Genomic DNA, 22,455 nt, shown 5'->3' with positions numbered 1-22,455 from the left:
AGGTGTTTGTGTAGTCAGGGCAGTGGGGCGAGGGGTTCAGAAGCATTTCCCTGAGAGGGCAAGTGAGTATCTCTGCTCTGAACGGCCTTGAAGATCGTTAAGGGAGTTTCTTGCCTGAGGTCTTCTCGGTCAGCAAGACCTGGGTGTCATGCCTCCCAGACCTCAGCCCCTCGCTCTTTAGAGATCTACAGGGACCCCACTCCTGGCCTCTTGGGTGTTTTCTTCACCACCCCCCGCCCCGCCCCCAGGATTCCCACAACAAGGACGCCAGGACTGTACGGGTACGCTCAAGGGCAGGAGGAAGGCAAGGAGGCCAAAGGGGCATGGGGTAGCGGGCAGCCAGACTTGGCTGGTGACGGAACCAACCGCGTTAGGGAAGGGTGAGGTGGCGCGATTCGAAGGTCGGGACTAATTTGGGATGGGTGCGGTGGCCAGACCAACTTGGAGACGCACTCGGGGAAACACTAAGCTAGGAGGTAGTGAATTTAAACCGGGTAGGTGAGGTAGGTACCATATTGAAGTGAAGGGTGTACTTAACTGAGGGTAGGTTCTGGACTTACAAGACAGAGACTACTTTTAAGCAAGAGTAGACGAGCTCTGTAGGCAAAGGAAGCCACCATACTTCACCAACTGTGGGCGCTGTGTGTTAAGGGTAACGTACGAGCATTTGGATAAGGGTAGAACCTGTTTCAACTCAGGGTAAGCCCTGTATTCCACCGTATTTAACTAAGACACACTCTATTTTTTAACCGTATACTGAATCAGGCATTGCATTTAACGAGGCATTTCACCAAAGGCAGGCACTGTCTTCAACTGAGAGCAGACGACACGAAGGTAGTCACTGCATTTAGCCAAAGGAGGGCACTGTCTTTTCCTATCCATGGCACAGAGATGGGACTTGATGTCACCGCAGGAAACAGAATACCCCTTTTTCTAGGGGCTTCCTCCTTAGCAGAGACTGGTTTTCCTCAGCTCCTGACAATTCTACAACCTGCAGTGAAAGTGTCCCCATGGCAAGTTCACTCAGGCTCCAATGGTGGCTGCAGGTAGTCTGCCCCCTAAAGGCCAGGACCCAAATCTGCCCTGGTCCCCAGGACAGCATGCTGGGGAGACGGGAAGAAGAGAAGCACCAGAACAGGCTTGCATGACTCTTTATTCGAACCACCAGACCTGCCCCAACGAAGAGCTCCCCAGACCCTGCCGCACCTTATAGGAAAGGGCTCAGAGTCAGGGAGGAGGGACCCTGTTGCTCCTGTCCCTGCCGAGGGAGGTCAAGATGGAACCTGGGATTCTCCGTGACCAGACTACTCCCACTGCCTGTCCCTGCAGGGGACTGAGATGGGCCGCCCTGGCCCAGGTTGGGGGTGGGATCTCAGAGTTGCCCCTGAACAACACTCCGTTGAGGATGGGAGGCCTGGCCCTGGACGCCTCATGTCTCTGGGCGAGGATGTCGTGGTCCCTCGTCCATCAGACCTGCCGCCACTTTCCACCCCACCAGGGGGGCAGGACGCGTGTGCTCCTTCACCATCCGTGAGGACCCAGAGGGGGGTTCTCTGCAAGACGTTCCTCCCCTCGGCCTCAGGCCAGCAGGCGGCTGTACTCCGCCAGGGCAGAGGACTTCTTTACGCCGTCCCAGATCCGGGCAGCGTAGTGGAACCTGGGGGAGGAGGTGAGTGGTCAGCAGCCCTGGCTGTGGCCCGCCAGCCTTGCGCTGACCCGGGCCAGGTGCAAAAACAGGTCCTGCGTACGACCTGCATGACCTGACCCCGGAGGCTCCTGGACCGGGATGTGGGGCAGATGACAGTGCCGATGGGAGTGGCCCGGGTTCTGACGCCTCCCCTGGGGTGAGCAAAGCAGAAGGCACCTGGTCTGGAATGAAGGCCTCAAGCCCCAACTTGAGGGTCAGGATTCTACCTCTATCTCCCTCCAGAGTCTTGTGGCGATCAGAAACGTCTGACAGCTGCATGACCCTCTACCCGGCTGGGCCCTGCTACAGACCGTGGGAGAGTAGAGCCCCGAGCCCCCTCGCCCGCACGGCTCACTGGCTTTGCTGCTGTGTGCGCTCCCTGCCCCTTCCGGCCACGGCCAGCCACAGACCCCGGGGGAGCCGTGCTAGAGGCTGCACCCGGCCAAGCTCTTTCTCTCCAACTTCCGTGTCTCCTGGAAATTCGATGTTGCAGACCTGCTGCGGGCTCCAGACACAGAGGGTCATGTGGGGCTGGGGCTGGGGCTGGGGGAGGTCGGGGCTCTGTGAAAGCAGAGTGGGGAGAGCCAGGTGGCACAGGAGGAGGGAAGGTGGGGGGGCGCAGGGAGACAGTACCATCCAGTGAGAGCTGGAGAATGCAGCTCCTGTGGGGACATTTCAGCGTCCCCTCCTGTGAGGCCACGCTTTCCGCACTCAGGGCCTCAGAATAAACGCTTGAGCTTGACTGGGCTCACTGGTCCTACTCCTCGCCATCAAATGGCACCTAGCTACCGGTATGTGACATCACTATGTGACAATTCCTTTCTCTGAGCCTCAATTTCCCCACTAGTAAAACTGGTGACAAGACCTACACCCTACTGGCGACTCAGGAGGACTTAAGAGACAGCATGCTGTCCAGCGTGGAAGCAGTCATCAGCGTCCCAGAAAAGGGAACCGAGATGTGGAGAGATCACTGAGAACTTCCTCCAGTCTGCACCAGGGTGGGGGCCCCCGCACTGACCACCCTGCCCGGAGCTCTTACCAGTTCTTCTCCGTGAGGATGGTGTGTGACAGCTGTGGCCGGGCCATGGACATCACTTGGCTCCGGAGCTTGCTCACCAGGGACTGGAAACTGGGGTGGCCACGGTACCCAGGGAGCAGGGAGAAGAGCGGGCTGGAACCGGGTCCTGGAGAGTTGAGGTGGGGAGGATAAGGGGGTGGGGGGGACAGCCTGTCAGAGGGCCTTTCCTTTTTCCCAGGCACCCAGTATCCTGGGCTGGAATTCCAGGAGTACCTCCATGTCCAGACCCAGCCCAGCTCTTCCCGTACTCCAACATCTTGGAAACACACTCCTAAGAAAGGGTCCAAGCACCTCAAGGACAAGCCACGAGTCTCCCCTCAGACCAGTTGTGGGTCCCGATCACCCCAGGCCAGGGCAACCTGTATCTCCCACCAGACCAGGGAAGAACTGGTATCCCTGTGGACCAGACTCAACCATACCTGCCCGAGGTGGGTTTTCACTCTCTGCTTCGCTGTCCATGAAGGGCACCAGGAACAAATTGACCTCAGAGTCCAGGAAGTCAGGTGGGAGGCCAGGGAAGACGTTGCACTGTAACATGGACAGAGTACCTGCAGGAGAGAACCTATCAGCCTACAGATACTATGCTGAGGGGCAGGGGAGGTACACATATGATGGTCAAGCTAGAATCAGGAGGCCAGTCTGGACGTCTGGGACACGGGCCAGAGCAGGAGTCAAGAGCCACTGGTCAGCCTGGGGGGTGATTCAGGGACCCTTACCCTTGTAACGCAAGTGGGAGTGAGCCATGAGCTGGTCAATCATCAGGTGCATCTGGCGCAGCTTTCGAGGACAGAAGTCCTCTCGGCGAGCTTTGTTCTGCAGGAAGACTGGAGGGGTGGGAAGAGAGATGTAGTCGCGTGAGGCAGCTGGGGCTTGGCCGTGTGGCCTTCCCCACTCGTGCCAAAGATCTGCCGTTACCCCTGGGCTCAGAGCTCTTGTAAATGTTTATGTTACATGTTACTTTGCTTTAGCACCAGACCCTGTGCTGGGTGATGCAGGGGACCCAGACGTGAGATCCGGTTTCTGTCCCCAAGGAACCCCCAGTCTGATGGAAAAGACCGAAGAGGAAAATAGCCACACAATCAGGAGTAAGACAGAAAGGCACCAGGGACTTGGTGAGGCAGAGGAAGTAGGGAAGACCCTGCCTGGGGTGTCATAAACGAACGAGATGTTTGCAGAAGGGCAGTGTGACAGTAGAGCAGAGCGAGCAGATGGTGTGAGGCCACAGGGCAAGCAGGGCACCTGGGGCCACTCGGGTTACTTCAGCACTCCCCTCGCCCCCAGTCTGTGCTGGAGGTGCGGGGGACAGAGAAATGGGCTGATGTGGATCCTGTATATAAAAGGCTCCCCTTCTGATCAAGGAGCTGGACCCAGACTCAGGGTCGTGCCCTTGGTGGCCAGGTGGGAACCTTGGAGGAAGAAGCAGCTAATCTGCTGACTTGCTTCCTCCCAGCTCCCCACTTCCCCAGCGCTCCTGGTTTTCGCCCCTCCCCCGTCCCCCTGCTTCCCCCCCTCCCCCTGATTTCTCCCTCCCCCATCCCCCTGCCCCCCCCCCCCAGCCCCAGTCAAGTCCCTCACCCAGGTGGGGGTAGTACTCAGTGCCTTCGTCAGAGCCTGAGGAAGTGCTGGACTCGTGGCTGGGGGATGGGGTAGAGGGCTTCACCATCTCTGCTGTCTGGAGGAACCTGGGGTTCAGGGCGAGAGGTTGGTGCTCTGGCATGGGCACCCCCTGTCCCACAGCCTGGGGAGGGGGCCCCCTTTGCGGATCTGATAAAAGCTACAGCTACACCGATTTTAGGGGATTTTAGGGAATTCAGAGACAACTCTCTCAGACACCAATCCATGGACCCGTGTCAACTGTATGCGTTTTTAAATGAGTCTATGCTATTAAAAAAATACTTCATTTTTTAAAGCATTGGTAAGATCACCACAAAACCAAGTGGAAAGTACGGGGATTCCCATGAATGTCCCGCCCCACTCCCACACATAGCCTCCCCCACTGTCAACATTCCAATGAGCCTGTGACACATCATCATCATCCAAAGGCTATGCTACACACTAGGCTTCCCTGCCGGTGTTGTCTACTCTGCGCGTTTTGACAAAAAGGACATGTGCCCGCCACACAGCATCACAGCGAGCGGCGTCACTGCCCTAACAACCCTCCATGCTCTACCTATCCGCCCCTCATCTTTTTACTTGTCCCCACAGCTTTGCCTTTTCCAGAACGTCATGGAGTTGGGATCATACACTAGCCCTTTCAAACTGGCGTCTCTCACTTAGTAATACGCACTCAAGAGTGTGTACCTTCCTCCTTTTCACGGCGTGATAACGCATTTCCAGTAACATTCCCTTGTGTGCATGTACCATAGTTTATCAATTTACCTACTGAAATATACCTTGATCACTTCCTTGTTTTGGCAATTACGAATAAAACTACGTTATAAACATCCATGTGCAAGTTTCTGCATGGACCTAAGTTTCAGTTTATGCCATTTTAAAATAAAATTTCCAGACATGTAAATAAAATAAACCTGCTATCTGAAGGAAGGGCTCATGGGAATCCGATAAAAAGCACGGACATTCTTCTCACACGAACACACATACAAACGTGTTGTCCACAGTTTCGTGGGGTTTCCCTGCCGAGAAGCCCACCTCAGGCTCTGGATTAAAAGCAAGGTTCTGCCACGTGCCGGGCCGAGTCCATACCCCAATCAGAATGCAAACTCCACAGGGCAGTCTGGTAAATTCACACCTGTGTCCCCAGTGCCCCGAACGGGGAATGGCATCCATAAATGGTCAATATACTCCTCTCACGTGAATGAATTCAAATAGACTATGGTGATGGTAGCAGCGCGGGTGTTTCAGAAATAAGACACTTAGGGGCGCCTGAGCGGCTCAGCTGATGAAATGTCCGGCTTGGGCTCAGGTTATCAGAGTTGGTAAGTTGGTGAGTTCGAGCCCCACATCGGGCTCTCTGTCAGCGCACAGCCCACTTCAGATCCTCTGTCTCTCTGCCCCTCCCTCACTCTCACTCTCAAAAATACATTAAAAAAAAAAAAAAAAAAAAAGACATTTAGATCTGGTCACAAGGGCTGGTTTTCCCAGAAAGTCATTTTTACTGTTGGCCAGACCAGACCCACAGTTCACCCCAACCCCCAGGGTTACTAACATAAACATTACATTCCCATTTACCACCGAATGCTGTTAAGTTCTTTAAACTCATTTAATCCGCATAAAACAATTTGCCTATGAGGAGCTAAGGAAAAATAGGCCACTCACCTGCTAAGAGCTGGGGTTCAAATCCTGGGCTGCCTTACTTTGGAGACATCTGCTTCCCTTGGCTCAGCTCTCCCCTCCCCATGAGCTCCTGTTCCTTCCTTCTGGCTGGGCTCTGTGCCCAAGGCGGCTGGCCTCCGCACAGCTATCCCCTGGGGCCTGAGGCCAAGAGGAACCCTTACGCCTTAGGTTCTGAGCCAGTTCTGTCCAGGGGGCATTTCTAAAAGCTCCAGCTGCTTCAGGCAGGACTCCGGCCAGATCCTGACTCCTTCCCCAGATCCTGACTCCTTCCCCCTTCCTGCCTGCCCGGGTACGGTACATGTGCCTGGCGATGGACAAGAGGGACAAGCCCGCTCCTGATTACGCTATTCATTCTACAAACGTGTATTAACCACCTTGTGCCAGGCACTGTGTGAGGCACCAGGGACTCAGACTGGGAGACAGACCCTAAAAAGATCTGCAATGTCCTGGTAGGGAGTGATAAATGCAATGAAGGAAAACACAGTAGCGTAAGAGTGGGGTGGTGGTGGGGTGGTTCTATGTTATAAGATCTATGTTATAAGATGTTATAAGATCTATGTTATAAGATCGGGGAAGGCCTGAGGTGGGACGACGTGAGGGAGGGAGTCTGAGGTCTGTAGGAAGAGTGTTCTGGCTGAGGGATGTGGCGCGGAGGTCCTAAGCTGCACGAGGAGTAGCCATGGGGCCACTAGGGCTCTAATGGGGGGAGCGAGGGAAAGTGGTGGGAGAGAAGGTCAATGAGGAGACTAGGACCATCCCGTGGAGGACCTTGTAGGCCATGAGAAGGACTTTGGATTTTGTTCTGAGTGATGTATAAAGCCAGTGGGGAGTTGTAAGCATGTGTATGTCTGCTAGGTGGTGGTGACCCACTCCAACTCACGTTTTATTTTATTTTAAGTTTATTTTTGAGAGAGAGAACATGCATGCATGTGTGAGCATGCACGACTGGGGGAGTGGCAGAGAAGCAGAGAGAGAGAGAGAAAGAGAGAGAGCGAGCGAGCACAAGAGTGAGAAAATCCCAAGCAGGATCCACACTGTCAGCACAGAGCCCGACTCGAGGCTCCATCTCGCCAACCGCAAGATCGTGACCTGACCCCATATCAAGAGTCGGACACTTAACTGACTGAGCCACCCATGCGTCCGCAACTCAGACTTTAAAGGGGTCCCTATGGATACTGTGTGGAACGTATGAGACCCAGGCAAGTGGCCGAGTCTCTGATCCCCATCTCTTGCCTTCGCTCCCTGCCCCCACCCCCCCAACCCTCCCCGCCACCTGCTCACCTGTATAAACTGAGGTCTGTGAACCAGTCCTGGACAACGATCACCACGTGGCAGACCGTGAAGAGGAAAGCCGCGATCTGGAGCGACTGAGAGGGGGCAGGAAGGGGTGACCGAGCTGGAGGTCCCCCCTACCCAGACTGGGGTCCCTGCTCCCAGGACTTAGCTGAAGGGGCAGCAGGGTGAGAGCCTCAGAGCCGTTAAGCACCTACTGTGTGCCCAGACTCCGCTGGCACTTCCTTCACAGGCCATCCCTAAATTGGGCAAGATGGGAATGATCACTCCCATCTCACACAGGCAGATAACGAGGCCTGAAGGGGGAGGGGGCAGGAAATGACTCTTCTGAGGAGCACAGCCAGGAGGTGAGCCTGACGGGACTCTCAGTGCTATTCTTTCCTACAGCTCTTGGGGCACCCAGGGCTCTTTATGAAGCAGAAACGAGGTCAACCCATATCCAACTCCCCATCACGAATCTCGAGGGGGAAGGGTGAGACCTTCCCTAGGTCCGGCTTGGTCCCCTCACCTGCATCTCAACGTAGGTGTGGGGCAGGTTGTACTCTGGAGGCAGCTTGCGGTCATTGTTGATAAGGTGGTCCAAGATGGAGGGGCTCAGGATGGGCTGCGGCAAGGAAGAGAGGGTGTCGGGAACGGGGGCTGGAGGCCGGGACCCTAAGTGTCACAGCCACCCAAGTTCCACAAGTTGAAGGCCAACACCTTGCCTCTCTCGGGGCAAAATAAGGTCAGAAACACAGGCGGTTTCTGATGAGTAAGAGCTAGTCAGCAAGAGGGGGTGAAAGAAGAATGTTTCAAAGCAGATATACTTCCCCCAGCTCCTTTATGAATTATCACCCCTCTCAAGTGCCTCGTGCTCAAAGAGAACTCTCCTAGTGCTAATAAATGTAATATTGGCTTGCGTGAGTCATGTCCCTTCAAGACACTTTCCTTTTCTTAGTTGTTTCAAATGCTTTCAAAACTTTGCTAAGATAATTACTTTGGTCAAAAAACGATGTTTAGTGTGAAAATTGGTGAGGATTTAAAAACTGCATCAGTGGGTGTAAAAGAATCCATGGTGAGTGCATCACCTTTTCTTAAAGGAACATTCCATTTAAAAGCCACAAGAGTGCAATCAGTTTGGTGGTCTTACTGACTTCTTGCTGCAGCGAGTGGAATTCTTTAAGGAAGACAGTTTCCCAATTGCTGGCTTTCTAAAACTCCCAATAGAGCTGCATGCTCTATTCTGTCCTGTTTTAACTTCTGTTCTGCTCCACATGGGCCTTGGACCCAGCTCATGGCAGTTCAGCTTGTCTCCAGGTCCCCTAGTGGCCCCTGCACAGGGCCTGACTCACAGATCACATCTGTGGGCTTTCACTGTCCGTGCCATCCACAACTATGGTGACTAGAACTCTGCTTCATCAACAGTCAGGGAGAACCACGTAGGGGCCAGGCCCTGACCAACAGAGCTCCTCCCTAAAGCGCTCCAGGCAGGTGGGGAGTGGGAGCAGTACGCTGTGGGAAGAGGCTGTGATACGTCAGTGCCACAATGGAAGGCGCACGCGGCACCAGTGGGGGCTCAGAGGAGGGGAAGGCTTCTGGGAGGAGGCGATGCCCCGGCAGAGTCTTCTCGGAGGAGAAGGCATTAGCCCGGCAAAATGGCAAGGGGAGAGAGAGTGTTCTCATGCTCATGATACTGACAGCAAAGTATGAAGTACCAACTTCATGGCAGGCGCTGCCATTAGGGCTCTACTTGTATTAACTCACCGAAGCCTCACAACAACCCTACGAGGTAGGCAATGATGTTTTTCCCACTTAAGAAAACTGAGGAACAGGCAGTTTCAGATAAAGGGTAGTTTTGGATAAAGGGAACAGGATGTGGACGGCCCAGGGTGGGAGGGGGCTCAAGGCGAGGCCTTGTGGTGCGTCCGGTGGAGCTAGAGACTACGCCAGAGAGGGGAGGCTGGAGTCTGAAGGAGGTGAGCCCCACGAGCCCTGAACACCACGCTGAAGAATGGGGACTCTGCCTGGGGGCAAGAGAGAGGATGAGGAAAGCCGCCAGAAACACACAGGTCAGTTCTAATGACAGTGATGGGCCTGAACGCTAACTACATGCCAGGTCCTGTGCCAACCACTCTGCCTGGACCGTTCCACTGAAGCCTTGCAATGAACCTGTGAGGCTGAGTACGATTATCGTCCCCACTTATAGACGAAGAAACTGAGGTTTGAGGGGGGGTAAACACCGGCTTCACATCACCCAAATGGTAAGAATTAAAGGCAGAACCTGGACATACACAGACCGGCCTCGAGGGCCCACACATTTAGCCACTATGCTAGAAGATTCTCTAGGCTACTGTGTATACGATGGATGGGAGGGAGGGGAGGCAAAATCTGAAAACGTGCTAAAGGCCAAGAAAAGACACAACTTGTCCATAAGCACCTAGCGTGCCCGTGGCTGGGCTGGGACCACATGGAATCCAAGCGGGGTTCTGGCTTAACAACATTCAGGGATGGATGTGAAGGTGGCATGCAGGAGGGCGGGCACGTGGAGGTCAGCACCTGTGTGTCCAGGAAAACAATCCGCTCTTGGGTAATAAAGAAGTCAATGCCACTGGTCTGGTTGCCCCCTCGTTCCTTCATCTCGGCACTCTGGGCCCGGAAAACATACGCCCTGTGGAGAGAAGCGGGTGGGATGCATTAGAGGAGCGCTTCTCAGCCTCTGATGTCTCCAGAGTGCAACCATGTAAAATGAGCGTGGTTCCCTACGCTCTCAAAGCCCCCTACAAAGCCCTCCACCTGTGGCCCCTGTTGTCTGGAGAACCACATTTTATTCCACATGACTTCACCTTTACCCATAAGGAGATCTATTAACCCATCTAATGAAGTCAGTAGAGTGAGGTGTTTAAGAGTCAGGACTTTGTTGGACCGCTGGGATTCAAATCCCAGTTCTGCCTCTTCCTGGCTCTGTGGCTTTGGGCAAGTCCTTAATTTCTTTCTCCTTGGCCTCCTCATCTGTAAATGGGGAAAGCAGCAGTCTCAAAACTCTTAGGGCTGCTATGAGGCTAACTGCCGTAAAGCCCTTAGGAAAATGCCTGCTAGGCAGCGATACGTAATCGTTAGCTGTGAATTACCCAGTGCACTTGCCATGGGCCGGGCCCCGGAGATATAGCACTGAGAGCTCTCCACCCTCACAGCGAGAGGCTGGGTGGTTGTAGAACTCCGTTCCCAGTTCTTCCCCTGGGAGGAGAGTCTCCCTCGGTTCTATCTGCGTCGGTCCGGAAGATGACGCCAAAGCAGGCACAGCTGAGCCTTGCCCTAGACCACGGAGCTCAACTGGGTCACATTCTGCGACCTGGACAAAGTGATTTTCTCTTTCAATCTGTAAAATCAGGGTAACGGTATTTGTCTCTCAAAAGGTAATCCCCACCTCCCTGAGAGGCGTGTTACGCTGTCTGACACCCACTTAACAACACCATACTGAAGGCCTCTGATGTACCAGATACCGGGATGCGACAGGGAACAAGGACCGTCTCTGCTTCCAAGCAGCTCCTGCTCTAGCTTACAGATCAACACAGATCAGTAACTGTGAGCGGTAGGAAGAAGGGGTGTGTGGCGCTCAGGATGGGGATAGCTCAGTTGGGAGAGCTGGGAAGGGCTGCCGTACAAGAGACAGATGACCACACAGAGTGAGAGACAGAAGAGTTTATTGAGCGACTTTAATTAAGTTAAAGGGTGGAGGATGGAAGCAAAGACTGTCCCAGGTGGACGGCAGGTGGCGCGTGTGGGGAATCAAAGACCAGTGTGGGGAGAGGGGAAAGCGGAGAACAGGGGGACTGGGAGCAACAAGAGGGAGCACAGGCCTCTGTGGGGCCTGGTAAGGAGCCGGGGCTTTGGCCCACGAGCCTGGAGTAGCCCTGAAGACATTTAAGTAGGGAAGTGACAGGACTGGAGGTGGGTTTTGAAAGGCTCCCCCTTGTGCTATGTGGTGAGCCGTAGCCTCCCTTATCCTCTCTGACCTTGACCGCCTAGGCCTTCCCTTCTTGCTCACTCCGCGCCAGCTCCAGGGCCTTCATGCCATTCTGCACACACACCAGGCAAGCGCTGTTGCCTCAGACATAGGCTCCTGTCATTCCCTCTGATTAGAAAGCTCTCCCTCCTCCCAGTCTGCTTGTGCTCAGTGTCCCTCTTTGCGAGGCCTTCCCTGACCACTCTGTTTAGGACTGTAATCCAGCACCAACCACAGCTTCCCTATAATCCCTTCCCGTTTGGGTATCACCTTCTCACATGTCAAATAACGTAGTTTGTTTGCCTTCACCCTGATTAGAATGAAGGCTCACCAGGACAAAGGTTCTTGCCAGTTCTGTTGACTGTTGTATCCCCAGTGCCCGGAACAGTGCCTGGCACGCCGTAAGCACTCAATAGATGTTAGCCGAATTGAACTAAAGCAGGGAGATCAGTGAGGAGATTCTTGACATTCAGTAGGGGAGATGTCGGAGGCTTGGGCCAGGAGATAGGAACGAAGGAAGGGAGAAGCAGATGAATTCTTAACGTAAAGGGGGCCTGACGGCAAGAGTTGGCACCAAAGTCCGCCACACCACGGGCTGACGTGGCTCAAAAACATAAGCAGAGGGCACCTCGGTGGTTCAGGCAGTTAAGTGTCTGACTTCAGTTTAGGTCGTGATCTCATGGTTTGGGAGTTCGAGCCCCATGTTTGGCTCTGCGCCAGCAGTGTGGAGCCTGCTTTGGATTCTCTATCTCCCTCTCTCTCTGCCCCTCCCCCACTCACATTATCTCTCAAAATAAACTAAACAATAAAAAAACACAAAAGATACGGCCAGGCCAGTAGAATTCTCTCTAGCTGAGGAATCTGAACTCAAAGCCGGGGGAAGGGGAGGAGAAATTTGCTAGTTGGGGGTGGAAGCTGAGACGGAAAGAATGCTATCTGAGAGAGCTGGAGCTGTTCCCAGGTGGAGCCAAGGTGAGCTTAAGTTACAAGTTGACAAGAGAGGAGACGGACCTGGGAGGAAGGGCAGCCCCACAGCTCTGGTTTTAGTGGACGTACAGTCTCACGATAGTGGTTCTTAACCTGCTCTGGGTCTCCATCGGACCCTCTAAGATCTGGGGGAAACTACAGACCCGTTTCCTAGAAGAAAAGCCCAACTGCAGATAGATGTAAAATCCCTCATATACTGTTAGGAGGAGGTTCGTGGACCCCCTGATATCCATCCACGCAATGCAAGATAGTATCACCTGCTTTATGGAAAACAAAAACAAAAACCAAACCCCTACATTTTCCAGACAATCCCTTTCTCATTCTCCAGTTTGAGTCGTCCTTAATCAGACCGGTTATGTCTCTCCTCCCTAGTCCCTGCCTTTCTCCTTTTCCTTCCCTGCCCTCAGTTCTGGTCCCTAGTTCCTAAGCTCTCTCTTCCCCCAAATCCTCTCCTGTGACTTCATACTTTTATTTTCACAATCATCCCCATCCTTACTCAAGAATGCAGGACCGAGGCTGGTCTAGAACCCATGCCCTACATTCGAGTCTCTTTCCCAGTTCTATTTACCAGGTCTTAGCAACCAGTATCCTATGAGCATTTGCTCTGTGTCAGGTTCTTGTTAAGTTTGCCTTCCTGATCTTATCCTCCAAAAACCCACTTTACACATGACGAGGTGAGATACTGGGAAGTGAAGCGACATTCCCAAGGTCAGCTAGCTGGTGAGTGGCAGGGCTGAGCCTGAAGTCAACCTAAATCCAAAGCCGGGCTCTGTACCATTCCCTGGGGCGAGGCAGGAAGGGAGGGAGAAACAGGACTGGTTATCTTGGAGCCACACAAAGATTTAGTCCAGGCCCTAATCACCCTAATCTGACAAAGACATTGAGGCCAAGGGAGGTGAAACATTTTCCCAAAGTCCTTTGGTAATACCACTTGCAATACCCAGGCCCACCCTTCCCTGTCCTCCGGGTAGGTGTCCACCTCCCTCCTGGTCTTCCACACCCCTTACCTCTGGTCCTCCTCAGGAGTGTTCGCTGACAGCAATGACATGACCATGGACTTGCCTGTCCCCTGAAGGCCCAGGACACCAACCACCAACACATCGGTCTGATCCAACAGGTACTGTGGGAAGATGAAGGAATGTGAGCCTCGTAAATCTGTCAGCTGCTGGAGTGGGAGTGAGACTGGGGTGGGGTGGGGGGGCAGAGACCGGCCCGCCTGCCTTGTCGGATGTGGAAGCAAAACTTTGACGCCTCCGATCCCCTCAGTTGGGCAAAGGGCCCCTGTACGTATGCGGTGGCACAGAGAAGAACATTTGTGAGGGCTCCCGAGAGGAGAAGAGCCTGGCATGGTCAAGAAACTAATGGAAAGTCAGTGCCGCAGGAACACAGCGGGCAAAAAGGGAAACCTGACTTTGGGGAAGAGTAGAAGAAAGGCACAGGAATGAAGAACAGGATGTGGTATCCGAGGGCTACTGCAGCAGACTCCTGGAGGACATTCGGCTTCTGGCAGGTCAGGAAAACACGCAGAAGCGTGAAAAAGGGACAAGAGTGAGGAAGGGGAGGTCAGTCTGTCCTGGATCCTGTCTGGGATTTAAGAGTCCTAAGACCTTCACCTCTGGGCCACGAGCTCTGATGCCTTTCACCACTAGGGGGTGCGAGAGACACGCTTTAAAAAAAAAGAGAGCCGTCCTCAACAGGCTCCTTAAAAATCAACTGGAGTTTTTTGTTTTTGTTTTTTTTTAAAAAGGAAGCCAATCTTGGCTCTAACCCTAGACACATTAAAGCAGAAAGAACACCTAGCGCTAGCCCTGTTCAATAAGCTGGACACTGACCACATGGGGCCATTTAAATTTAAGTTCATTAAAATTAGGGGCGCCTGGGTGGCTCAGTTGGTTAAGTGTCCAACTCTGCCTCAGGTTATGACCTTCTGGTCCGTTGAGCTCGAGCCCCATGTCGGGCTCTGCGCTGACAGCTCAGAACCTGGAGCCTGCTTTACATTCTGTGTCTCCCTCTCTCTGCCCTTCCCCATTCTCGTGCTTTGTCTCTCTCAAAAATAAACATTAAAGCAAAATTTTGTAAGTTCATTAAAATGAAACAAAACTAAACCTTCAGTTCCTCAGTTATATTAGCCACATATGGGGATATGTGGATAAGTGCTCAATAGCCACTTAGAAGGATAGTGGCTACCATACTAGACAGTGTAAATACAGAACACTGTCACCACTGCAGGGCGTTCTAATCTGACAGTGAAGGGTAGGCCTGGACACTGGCTTTTGTTTTGTTTTAAGGCCCTCCAGTTGATATCAATAGGACAGCGGACATAGAAAGGAAGGAGGCCGGGTAAAATACAGACCCGGCATGCTGTCCTAGTAAGTCCAAGCTGTTGGAGAAGGAGAAGGGACACATCTGGGAGAATCTGGGCAGCAACGTGATGTGACGGGTCTAGGGGGGAAAAGCAGCAGGAGAGGAGAAATGAAGCCCGAGAGTCTGGAGGTAGGCATGCCGGTCCAGGGATGTGAGGTCTGAACTAGGCCAGGGGCCACTGAGATGGAAAAGGGAGCCTCTGGGGAGTGACGTTCAAACCAGTTAACACTGGTACTGCATGGGTTGTTTCGATCAATCAGGAGGGGAACTGGAGCAGGGTCTAGGAGGCTGACCTGTGGGGGCAGGAGATGGTAAAGGAGGTCCCAGGGCATCTGAGTGGTAGTGGGAGTTCCTCTTTGCCAACCGGTATGGTGGCTGTTCAGTATTTTAACAACCAGCACAGCCCATGTACTGCAAGCCACTGCAACTCAGCCCTGGTTAGGTGAGAACTTTCAGATTCCTTCTCTCTCATTGTTGCAATTGCCTGAAAGCTGTCTAGTCCAGTATCACCTGCCAAGAGGGTGGCGGTGGGGAGGTGGGGTGGAGGCAGTGAGACGCGGGACCCGGGGAAGCTCAAGCAGGGAGACCCATGCTCCCCGCTCAGTACCTCAATGGCGCTGTCACACCAATTCATCTGGTCATCTACCAACTTGATGCTGTGCTTCATGCGTTCTGGGGGCAGTAGTTTGGCCTGGCCCACGACAGCTGGAGACAGGAGAAAGCAGGAGATGGGATGTGGTGAGGGTCTGTGTGAGGGCGGTCCAGCTCCTAACCGTCCTCGACAGGCTCCTGCCCAGGCCCCAACTCACGGTCCATGGCTGTGGGTGCGGCAGTGCCCATGCCTCGGTTCTGGATCTGGTACACAGGCTGCGTGGGTCTCTGTCCCTCCTTCTCTCCCTTGGGCGGTGCGGGGGCTGCAGGGGGTGCTGGGGCAGCGCCCTCGGGGGTGGAGGTGGTTGTCGCAGCCGCAGGCCCTTTCCCCTCTTCCCGTGGTTTCATGAGGACGATAGGCTTCTCGAGAGGGGCTGGGGCAGGTGGGGCAGCCGGGGCTGTTGGGGGTGGTGGCTGCTTAGACTATGGGAGTGAGAAGGTTCCGGTCAGCAGGAGAGATCTTTGCCCTAACTGCTCCCAGCCTCCCCTTCAGAAGATTCTTCCCTGCTCACCCGCTCTGCTGGAGGTTTCGAGAGGATGATGGGGGTTTTCTGCATGACCGCCGTGCTGGTCTCTTCGCTGCCATCCTGTGGTGAGGGAGGGCGGTTACTCGGGCATGGCTCCCTCGCCTCTCAGAGACACTCCCCAGGGCCTTTGGGTGCCAGGTACAATTCTAAATGCCTTCACATATTAATTCCACCAGCAACCCCGTGAGATAGACACTATCATCCCCATTTTACAAGTGGAGATACTGAGGTCAACTGGCTTGCCCAAGGTCACGTGGCCAACAAAGAATGGAGCCAGGCTTTGAACCCTGGCAGCCTGGCTCCACAACTGCATTCGGCTGCCTCTGCCAGAAGACAAGCCCAGGTGGAAGGAGCTAGGGCTCTGGAGCTAGCCCTGGGTTCAAACTCGGCCCTGCCTTTTGCTGGCTGTGTGAACTTGGCTAAGGCCTCACTTCGGCCTGTTTCCTCATCTGGCCAGCAGGGATAGGAAATTCTTCACAGGACTACTACAGGCTGAGCGTAGCTGGAACTTGACAACTGTCCATGTGGCGTTTGACGCATGGCAGGCGCTCACTATCTGACAGCCGCTATCCGGAGAGCCCGGCTACCCTGATCGTTCTTCATCGCTCCTCAGCTCCACTTACGCTTATTTTGACTCACCCCCAATCTGCTCAAGAAAGGGAGATCGGCTTTTGAGCCTTGTTCTCCGAGGAACCTCAGGAGAGCCATGACCCTTCAGTGGGTCTCTTTCTTCACCATACACTGGGGATACTTACTTCAGTTCTGCTCACTTCACTGGCCTATGGTGAAGAACAAAGGGCATGAAAGTATTTGGGAAGAAGAGCTGTGACAGAACCACAGGAGAGGCTGCGGGCTTTCAGAAGGCCAGGGAGGGAGACGGGGAGAAGGTCCGGGGAGGAGAGGAGGATACCTGGGACGAGGACGGGAGATGTATTCAGGAGGCACAACGTACAGGGTGACTGACGTGGGGAAGGGGGTGTCCAGGATGAGGCCCAGTGGGCTGTCATGGATACTAGGAAAAATGGGAGGAAGATGCCGAGGTCGGCGGGGGACATGGAGGACGTGAGGAGTCCACTGGCCACTTAGGAGGCTGCCAGGGATCAGTGGCAAAGTCAGAGGCAAAGACAAGAGGCTTCGGAGAGGCTGATCCAGGACTAAAGCTGAAAGCGCACGATGATGGCGACATTGTCCAGGGTATGTGTGGCAGGAAGAAAGAGACCCTGTGTTCTCACTTATGCTGTAACCCAAGGAAAGAAATAAGAGCCGAGCTCACTGTGAAATCAATTATTACTCATGTCTACCGTTTTATGGCTCAGAAAACAGTTCCAACTGTTACTTTCTTCTTCCCCCCAGGGCTCTCTCAGAGGTGGGCGGGGCCCTAGAGAAAGGACACGAGCAGGGGGCGGGTTCTGACAGCGAGTCACCTCAGCACAGGAGAGAAGACAAGGCAGGACCGGGGCGCACGCCGAGGCTCCTGGTTCCCAGTCCAGGACGCTACGGCCGGCAGACCAGCGCTGTGCTTGGGCTCAGCTGGATTTGGGTTCGGGTTCTGGCCCCAAAGCTCACTGATTTTGGGACTCTGGGTTGAGTCCTTTCTCCCCTGAGACTCACTCTCTTCATTAGCGAAAATCAGATCTGTCCTAGGCTCTACTTCATGGGGTAGCTAGAAGAGCGCAGGAAGACCCGAAAGACGTTAAGGCACCTTGCACGTGCACGCTGCTCAACACCTAGGAACAGCTGCGGTTATTATGGGACTCTTCGAAACATGAGCTTATGGCGCCGCTCAGCTCAAACCCTCCAGTGCCAATTTCATTCAACAAAATCCAAAGTCCTTTCTCAGGCCTAGCAGGTCCTACGTGATCTGGCCTGAGTTACCTCTCCGACATCATCTTCTATTACCTTCCCTTCTTCTCTGGCCACTGCAGCCACACTGGCTTCCTGGCTACTCCTTGAATACACCAGATATAGGGCTCAGGGCCTTCCCATTTGCCGATCTGTCTAGAATGCTCTTCACTCAGATTTTGTCACGGTGTATTCCCTCGCCTCCTTCAGGTCTCTGCTCCAAACCCACCCTTCAGGGAGGCCCTCTCTGTCCGCTTCATCTAGGACAGACCCCTTTGCCACTCTCTACTCTTACTTCATAAGGCTTTTGTTCACAGATTGATCCCCAGCATCTAGATTAGTGCCTGGCACGTGGCAGGTGCTTAAAAACATTTGTGGAACGAGTGGATATGTGGATGCTGCCCTTGGGCCCACTCACTCACCCGTCTCTCTCTCTCCCATGGGGCAATGTAGTCCCTCTCCCGACCACCAGGCCCGGAGAGGTTCTGGGGGCCACCGGGGCCAGGCTCTTTCCAGCGTCGCCGCCTCTCTATCCCATAGAGCCCAGGCTGACTATGGCCAGACTCAGACATGGTTGCCTACAGAGAGAGAGAGACACACACACAGAGAGAGAGAGAGAGAGAGAGGGAGAGAGAGGTGGATTTCAGAGTGAGGACAGACTCTTTTCAATCTATTTGGTTCACTCTGGACTGTAAGAAGGCACTTCCTTTCAAGAGAGCTCTGTGGCTGTGGCAGTGACTGCTAGCTTGCTCTCAAGATCTGTTCTCTTCTTCCAAAAAAATAAAATAAAACCCTCAGTTCTGAGCTGGGCACATGGCTGTCCAGAACACACCTCTCAGCACCTTTTGCAGTTAGGTGGCCATGTGACTAAGTTCTTTCTGGCCAATGGTATGACACCAGAAGTGTGTTCTAGCAGCTTTCAGAAACTTTCCTTCACAGATGCTGGCACATGCCTTTTGCCCTTTCCTCCTCCTGGCTGGGAGGAATATGGTGTGCAGGCTGGAGCTCAAGCAGCCACCCTGGACTGGAAGGAAGGAACGAAGGAAGGCTGGCGTGGCAGAAAAAAAAATCGGCGGTCTCCTGTTCACCTGGCGTTATTTCCTTCTAGATGCAGTGGGAAACAGCTACACTTCTCTTACTTGTAGCCAAAACTACTCCCAACTATTAGTCACTTGGCCTCAACCTGTATCTCATAGGGGGAGGGGGTCACATAAAAATGGGACCTATTCTTTCCCAAACTGTGGCAAAGCATTTCCTTACAAACCAGTAACATGATCCTCAGTGCGACAACTACTGCTTTGATTACCTAATACTGGCATGTGTTGGGGTGGGGCTCCTGCACTCAAGGCCCTATCTTATCTGATGTCCCTCTACATCTCAGTCTGTCTACCTTAGGTTTCTGATGGCCCGCCATCCCTCACACTCCCAAGTCTCACCGGTGGTTAATCTAAGATGTTATAAAATGAACCGCCACCTATATGGTCTACTCCCTACCATTTAACTCGCTTTATAGGTCCCTCGAGGGACTTTCCCCAGCTGTTTACACTTCATTCCAGAGAAGTCTCTGAATACTTAACAGTCTGTTTGCAGGAGAGGCCATTTCCTTTACAGCTCAGAGGTCAAGTTGGCAAACTGTAGGCTACGGACCAAATCAGGGCTGCCTTCTGCGTTTGTAAATGACGTTTTATAGGAATACAGCCACCTCCATCAACTTAGAAGTTGTCTATGGCTGCCTTCTTGATCCAGTGACAGAGTCGAGTGGTTGAGACAGAGACAGTACGACCTGCAGGATCTCGAACAATTCCTCTCTGTCCCTTTACAGAAAAAGTCTGCTGATCCTTGCTTAGCTCTTAAGTGCCTATGAAATCATTTTTATTTTTAAAAAAATTTTAGGTAAGCTCTGTGCCCAATATGGGGCTCGAACTCACAACCCCAAGATCGAGAGCTGCACTCTCCACCAACGGAGACAGCCAGGTGCCCCCACCTGTGAAATGGTTCTGTGAATCCCCCACCTCCTACCCAAGTACACAGTCACAGATCCCTGTGAGAGATTCGCTTTCCAGAACAGCAGTATCTGTTAAAACAGGATGTAGGAGTAGGGGCTTGTCCAGCGCCCCTCTCATTGCTACAAGTGACCTCTTCTCCCCCCACCCCCCCACCCCGTCACAAACCCAGCTGAAGACTGCCTTCTGAGACAGGAGGGCAGGGCCTGTTTACACATGCTCATGGAAAATGATCCACTCAGCACTTAAGTGACTGTTTACAGTCTCTGGCAGAGATTCCCCTCAGAAACTGGGAATCCTCCCTTCCTTGCAGTTAAGGGTCACTTTGCACATTATTCTCGAGACAGCCCCACCCCCCCCCAGTGCTTCAGTGTCTCTTTTCATTCCTCCACAGGGACTCTGCCCCAGCACTCCAGTCCATTTGTAAATGAGAAGCCCCAAGAGAAGCCCCTTCTCATGCAGCAAGTGTCCGTTTGCATGTTTTTTTCTGGAAACTTCCACAGTATTTGGGTCTATTGAACAGCTCTATGGGGGAGCTCCCCAGAAGGAGTCCACCTACATACAGTTTGGGGAACCCCCCCCCCATGTTTCCAGGCTCCTCTGGGGAGTCTCCCAAAATGCATAAAGCCAGTCTTTTGTGTTTATTTACAGGGCTCTTACAGTGACCTCCCAGATGTCACGAATCTGACTAGGCATTCTTTGGGGGAGTTTCCTCAGCGCTTAAGCATCTCTTCATATGCCCCCTTTGGGGACTCTTCCAGAACCTAACTGTCTATTTGCAAACTCTGAGGGGGAGACTTCTCTAATTCCCAACTCTGTATTTACACACCACCACCCCCAAGAACTTCAGAGTCTATTTACACTATTTTTTTAAGGACTCTCTAACACTTGTAAATATACGTTTACAAGTTTGTATATGGGGCATCCCCTAAAACCAATGAGTCTCTCTCTATTACTCAGGTAACATCCCCAATAATCAGACACCTGCTTACAAGCCTCCTATGGGGAACCCTACGATTTAGGTTTCTATTTACATAGGATTCGGAGGACCTCCCGGGTATACAGGGTCTGTCTGTAGACCCTCTGCGAGCGTGTTCCCAAGACTTGTTTCTCTTTACACGCTATCGTTAGGACGTTTGCAATACTTGACGGCCAGTTTAAAGGCCCTATTAGGCCCTCCCCGAACTGAAGTTCCTATCTACACCTTACTTATCTCCTCCCCACCCCGCGCCCGCCAACCCGGTATTTTAAGGGTCGCCCTTGAATGCCTAGTCTGTTACGCACACCTGCCGGACGTCCGAGCAACCGTTTAACGGTAGAGAAGGGGGCGGGGCCCCGAAACGCGCCCAGCGCCCCGCCCCCTGCCGGTGCACGAGCCTCGCGCGGGCTTGCGGGCCCCTTACCTAAGGCGGCTGCTGATTGGCTCTTGGGGCGCAGCGCTACGCGCGCTTTCCGTGACGGGGCTGGTGGGGGGAGGTTCCACTACAAGCCACGGGCCTGTAAATGGCGTCTAGGGGACGAGGAGCGTTGGGGAGAGAGAGAGAGAAAGCAGGCACCGGTCACTCCGGAACCGGTCTAGGCACCCCGGAAGCGGCACCCAAAGAACGCCGGCCCGAAAGAGGAAGAGGAGAAGGTAGCACGGGGCGGAGCGGAGATCAGGACCCGTGGGGTGCTGGCCTTGCGCATGCGCCGAGGGCTGGGCGCGCCAGAACGGAGCGTCAGAGCCGGGCTGAGCATGCGTTGATGGAGGTGGTTGGCTTTAGCACGCATGCGGATGACGGAGGGGAGGAGGGCGGACGCTACGGTTCCGCCTTAGTGTGCGCGCGCTGCTTTGAGGCCCATGTGGGAGTGTAGCGAGGAGGGAGAGAGGGCGGCTCCGGAGATGGCAGGTTCGAGTCCCGCCTCTTCAGTGGCGTTGGCGGGATTCGGTGGGGTGGGGTGGGGCGGCGCGGCAGGGAGGAATTTCAGGGTCCTGGGCCGAGTAAGTGCTGAGAACACGGGAACGAATTAGACCTAGTGTGTGTGCTGTAAGACATAACGCTCTGTGGAGGGAGACAACTAGAGCAAATCACTGAAGGAAAGGGCCCAGGTCCGGTTTGACCTTGAAGGGCGGGAAAGGGTACTCCAGGTGGAGGGAAAGGTCCAGACTGTTTTGGACTCAGAATTCCCTCTGGGTGGGAGGTGAGGCCGCAGAGACGGGCTGGTCAGATCCTGAAGGCCTGGGAGACGGAGACTAGTGGCATAGGATTGTTCAGTCTCTCGCCCGCCGCGGTGGGGGAGGAACCCAGGGATAGGGGTCGAAAATTCAAGAAGCCAGTGGCGCAGCCTTGTGCGCACCAGAGTCGGGGGTGGGGGGAGAAATGCCCGGCCCGAGGAGAGCGCATGCGCGCAGCGGTTTAGCTAGAGCCCGCGGTTACCACTGGGAGGGAAATAACCCCGGGGAGGAGAGAGAAGGGGCGTGTGTACAAACGTACATTCATATGTATATCGGTGAATGGGGGAATTTAACCATTTTTCATTTGCAATATTACTAAAAAAATTTTTGTAATTTATAACTGAACAGGGGATACATGTACTTTCTGACAAAATTCAGGCAGCCACTAGGGTACACAAAGTCTACTCTGGTTCTCATATTCCATTCCTGAAGCACCGGCTCCCAGTTTCCTTCTGGAATGACTGTTTAAGCAAAGCACTGAGGATAAGAGCTTGAGCCTGGGTTCACACAAATGGCAGCTGACCTTGGCCAC

The 22,455-nt window shown here is 53.7% G+C and overlaps 1 protein-coding gene across 6 annotated transcripts; it reads right to left on the bottom strand.

Annotated features, from left to right (window-relative positions):
• Nucleotides 1–1,135: 1,135 nt before the first annotated feature.
• SMG9 (SMG9 nonsense mediated mRNA decay factor) lies at nucleotides 1,136–21,323 on the bottom strand. Of its 6 annotated transcripts, XM_042968195.1 has the most exons (15): nucleotides 20,743–20,966; nucleotides 19,283–19,563; nucleotides 18,128–18,283; nucleotides 15,849–15,923; nucleotides 15,495–15,759; nucleotides 15,293–15,390; nucleotides 13,329–13,441; nucleotides 9,888–9,999; nucleotides 7,861–7,956; nucleotides 7,341–7,426; nucleotides 4,341–4,447; nucleotides 3,482–3,589; nucleotides 3,185–3,313; nucleotides 2,727–2,871; nucleotides 1,136–1,657 (listed from the first exon to the last, which is right to left on the bottom strand). In XM_042968195.1, exons 3-15 carry the CDS (start codon nucleotides 18,275–18,277, stop codon nucleotides 1,579–1,581), a joined length of 1,563 nt encoding a protein of 520 aa, XP_042824129.1. In that variant the 5' UTR covers nucleotides 18,278–18,283; nucleotides 19,283–19,563; nucleotides 20,743–20,966; the 3' UTR covers nucleotides 1,136–1,578. The 6 variants fall into 6 exon arrangements, with proteins under 6 accessions (XP_042824129.1, XP_042824131.1, XP_042824130.1 ...); XM_042968197.1 differs by lacking the exons at nucleotides 19,283–19,563; nucleotides 20,743–20,966 and adding an exon at nucleotides 21,112–21,323; XM_042968196.1 differs by lacking the exons at nucleotides 19,283–19,563; nucleotides 20,743–20,966 and adding an exon at nucleotides 20,993–21,077.
• Nucleotides 21,324–22,455: the final 1,132 nt, after the last annotated feature.

Source organism: Panthera tigris, chromosome E2, assembly GCF_018350195.1.
Source record: "Panthera tigris isolate Pti1 chromosome E2, P.tigris_Pti1_mat1.1, whole genome shotgun sequence".
Classification (NCBI taxonomy): Eukaryota; Metazoa; Chordata; class Mammalia; order Carnivora; family Felidae; genus Panthera; species Panthera tigris.
Note: the sequence above shows the minus strand (reverse complement) of the source record. Positions and strands in the feature narration are given on the sequence as shown.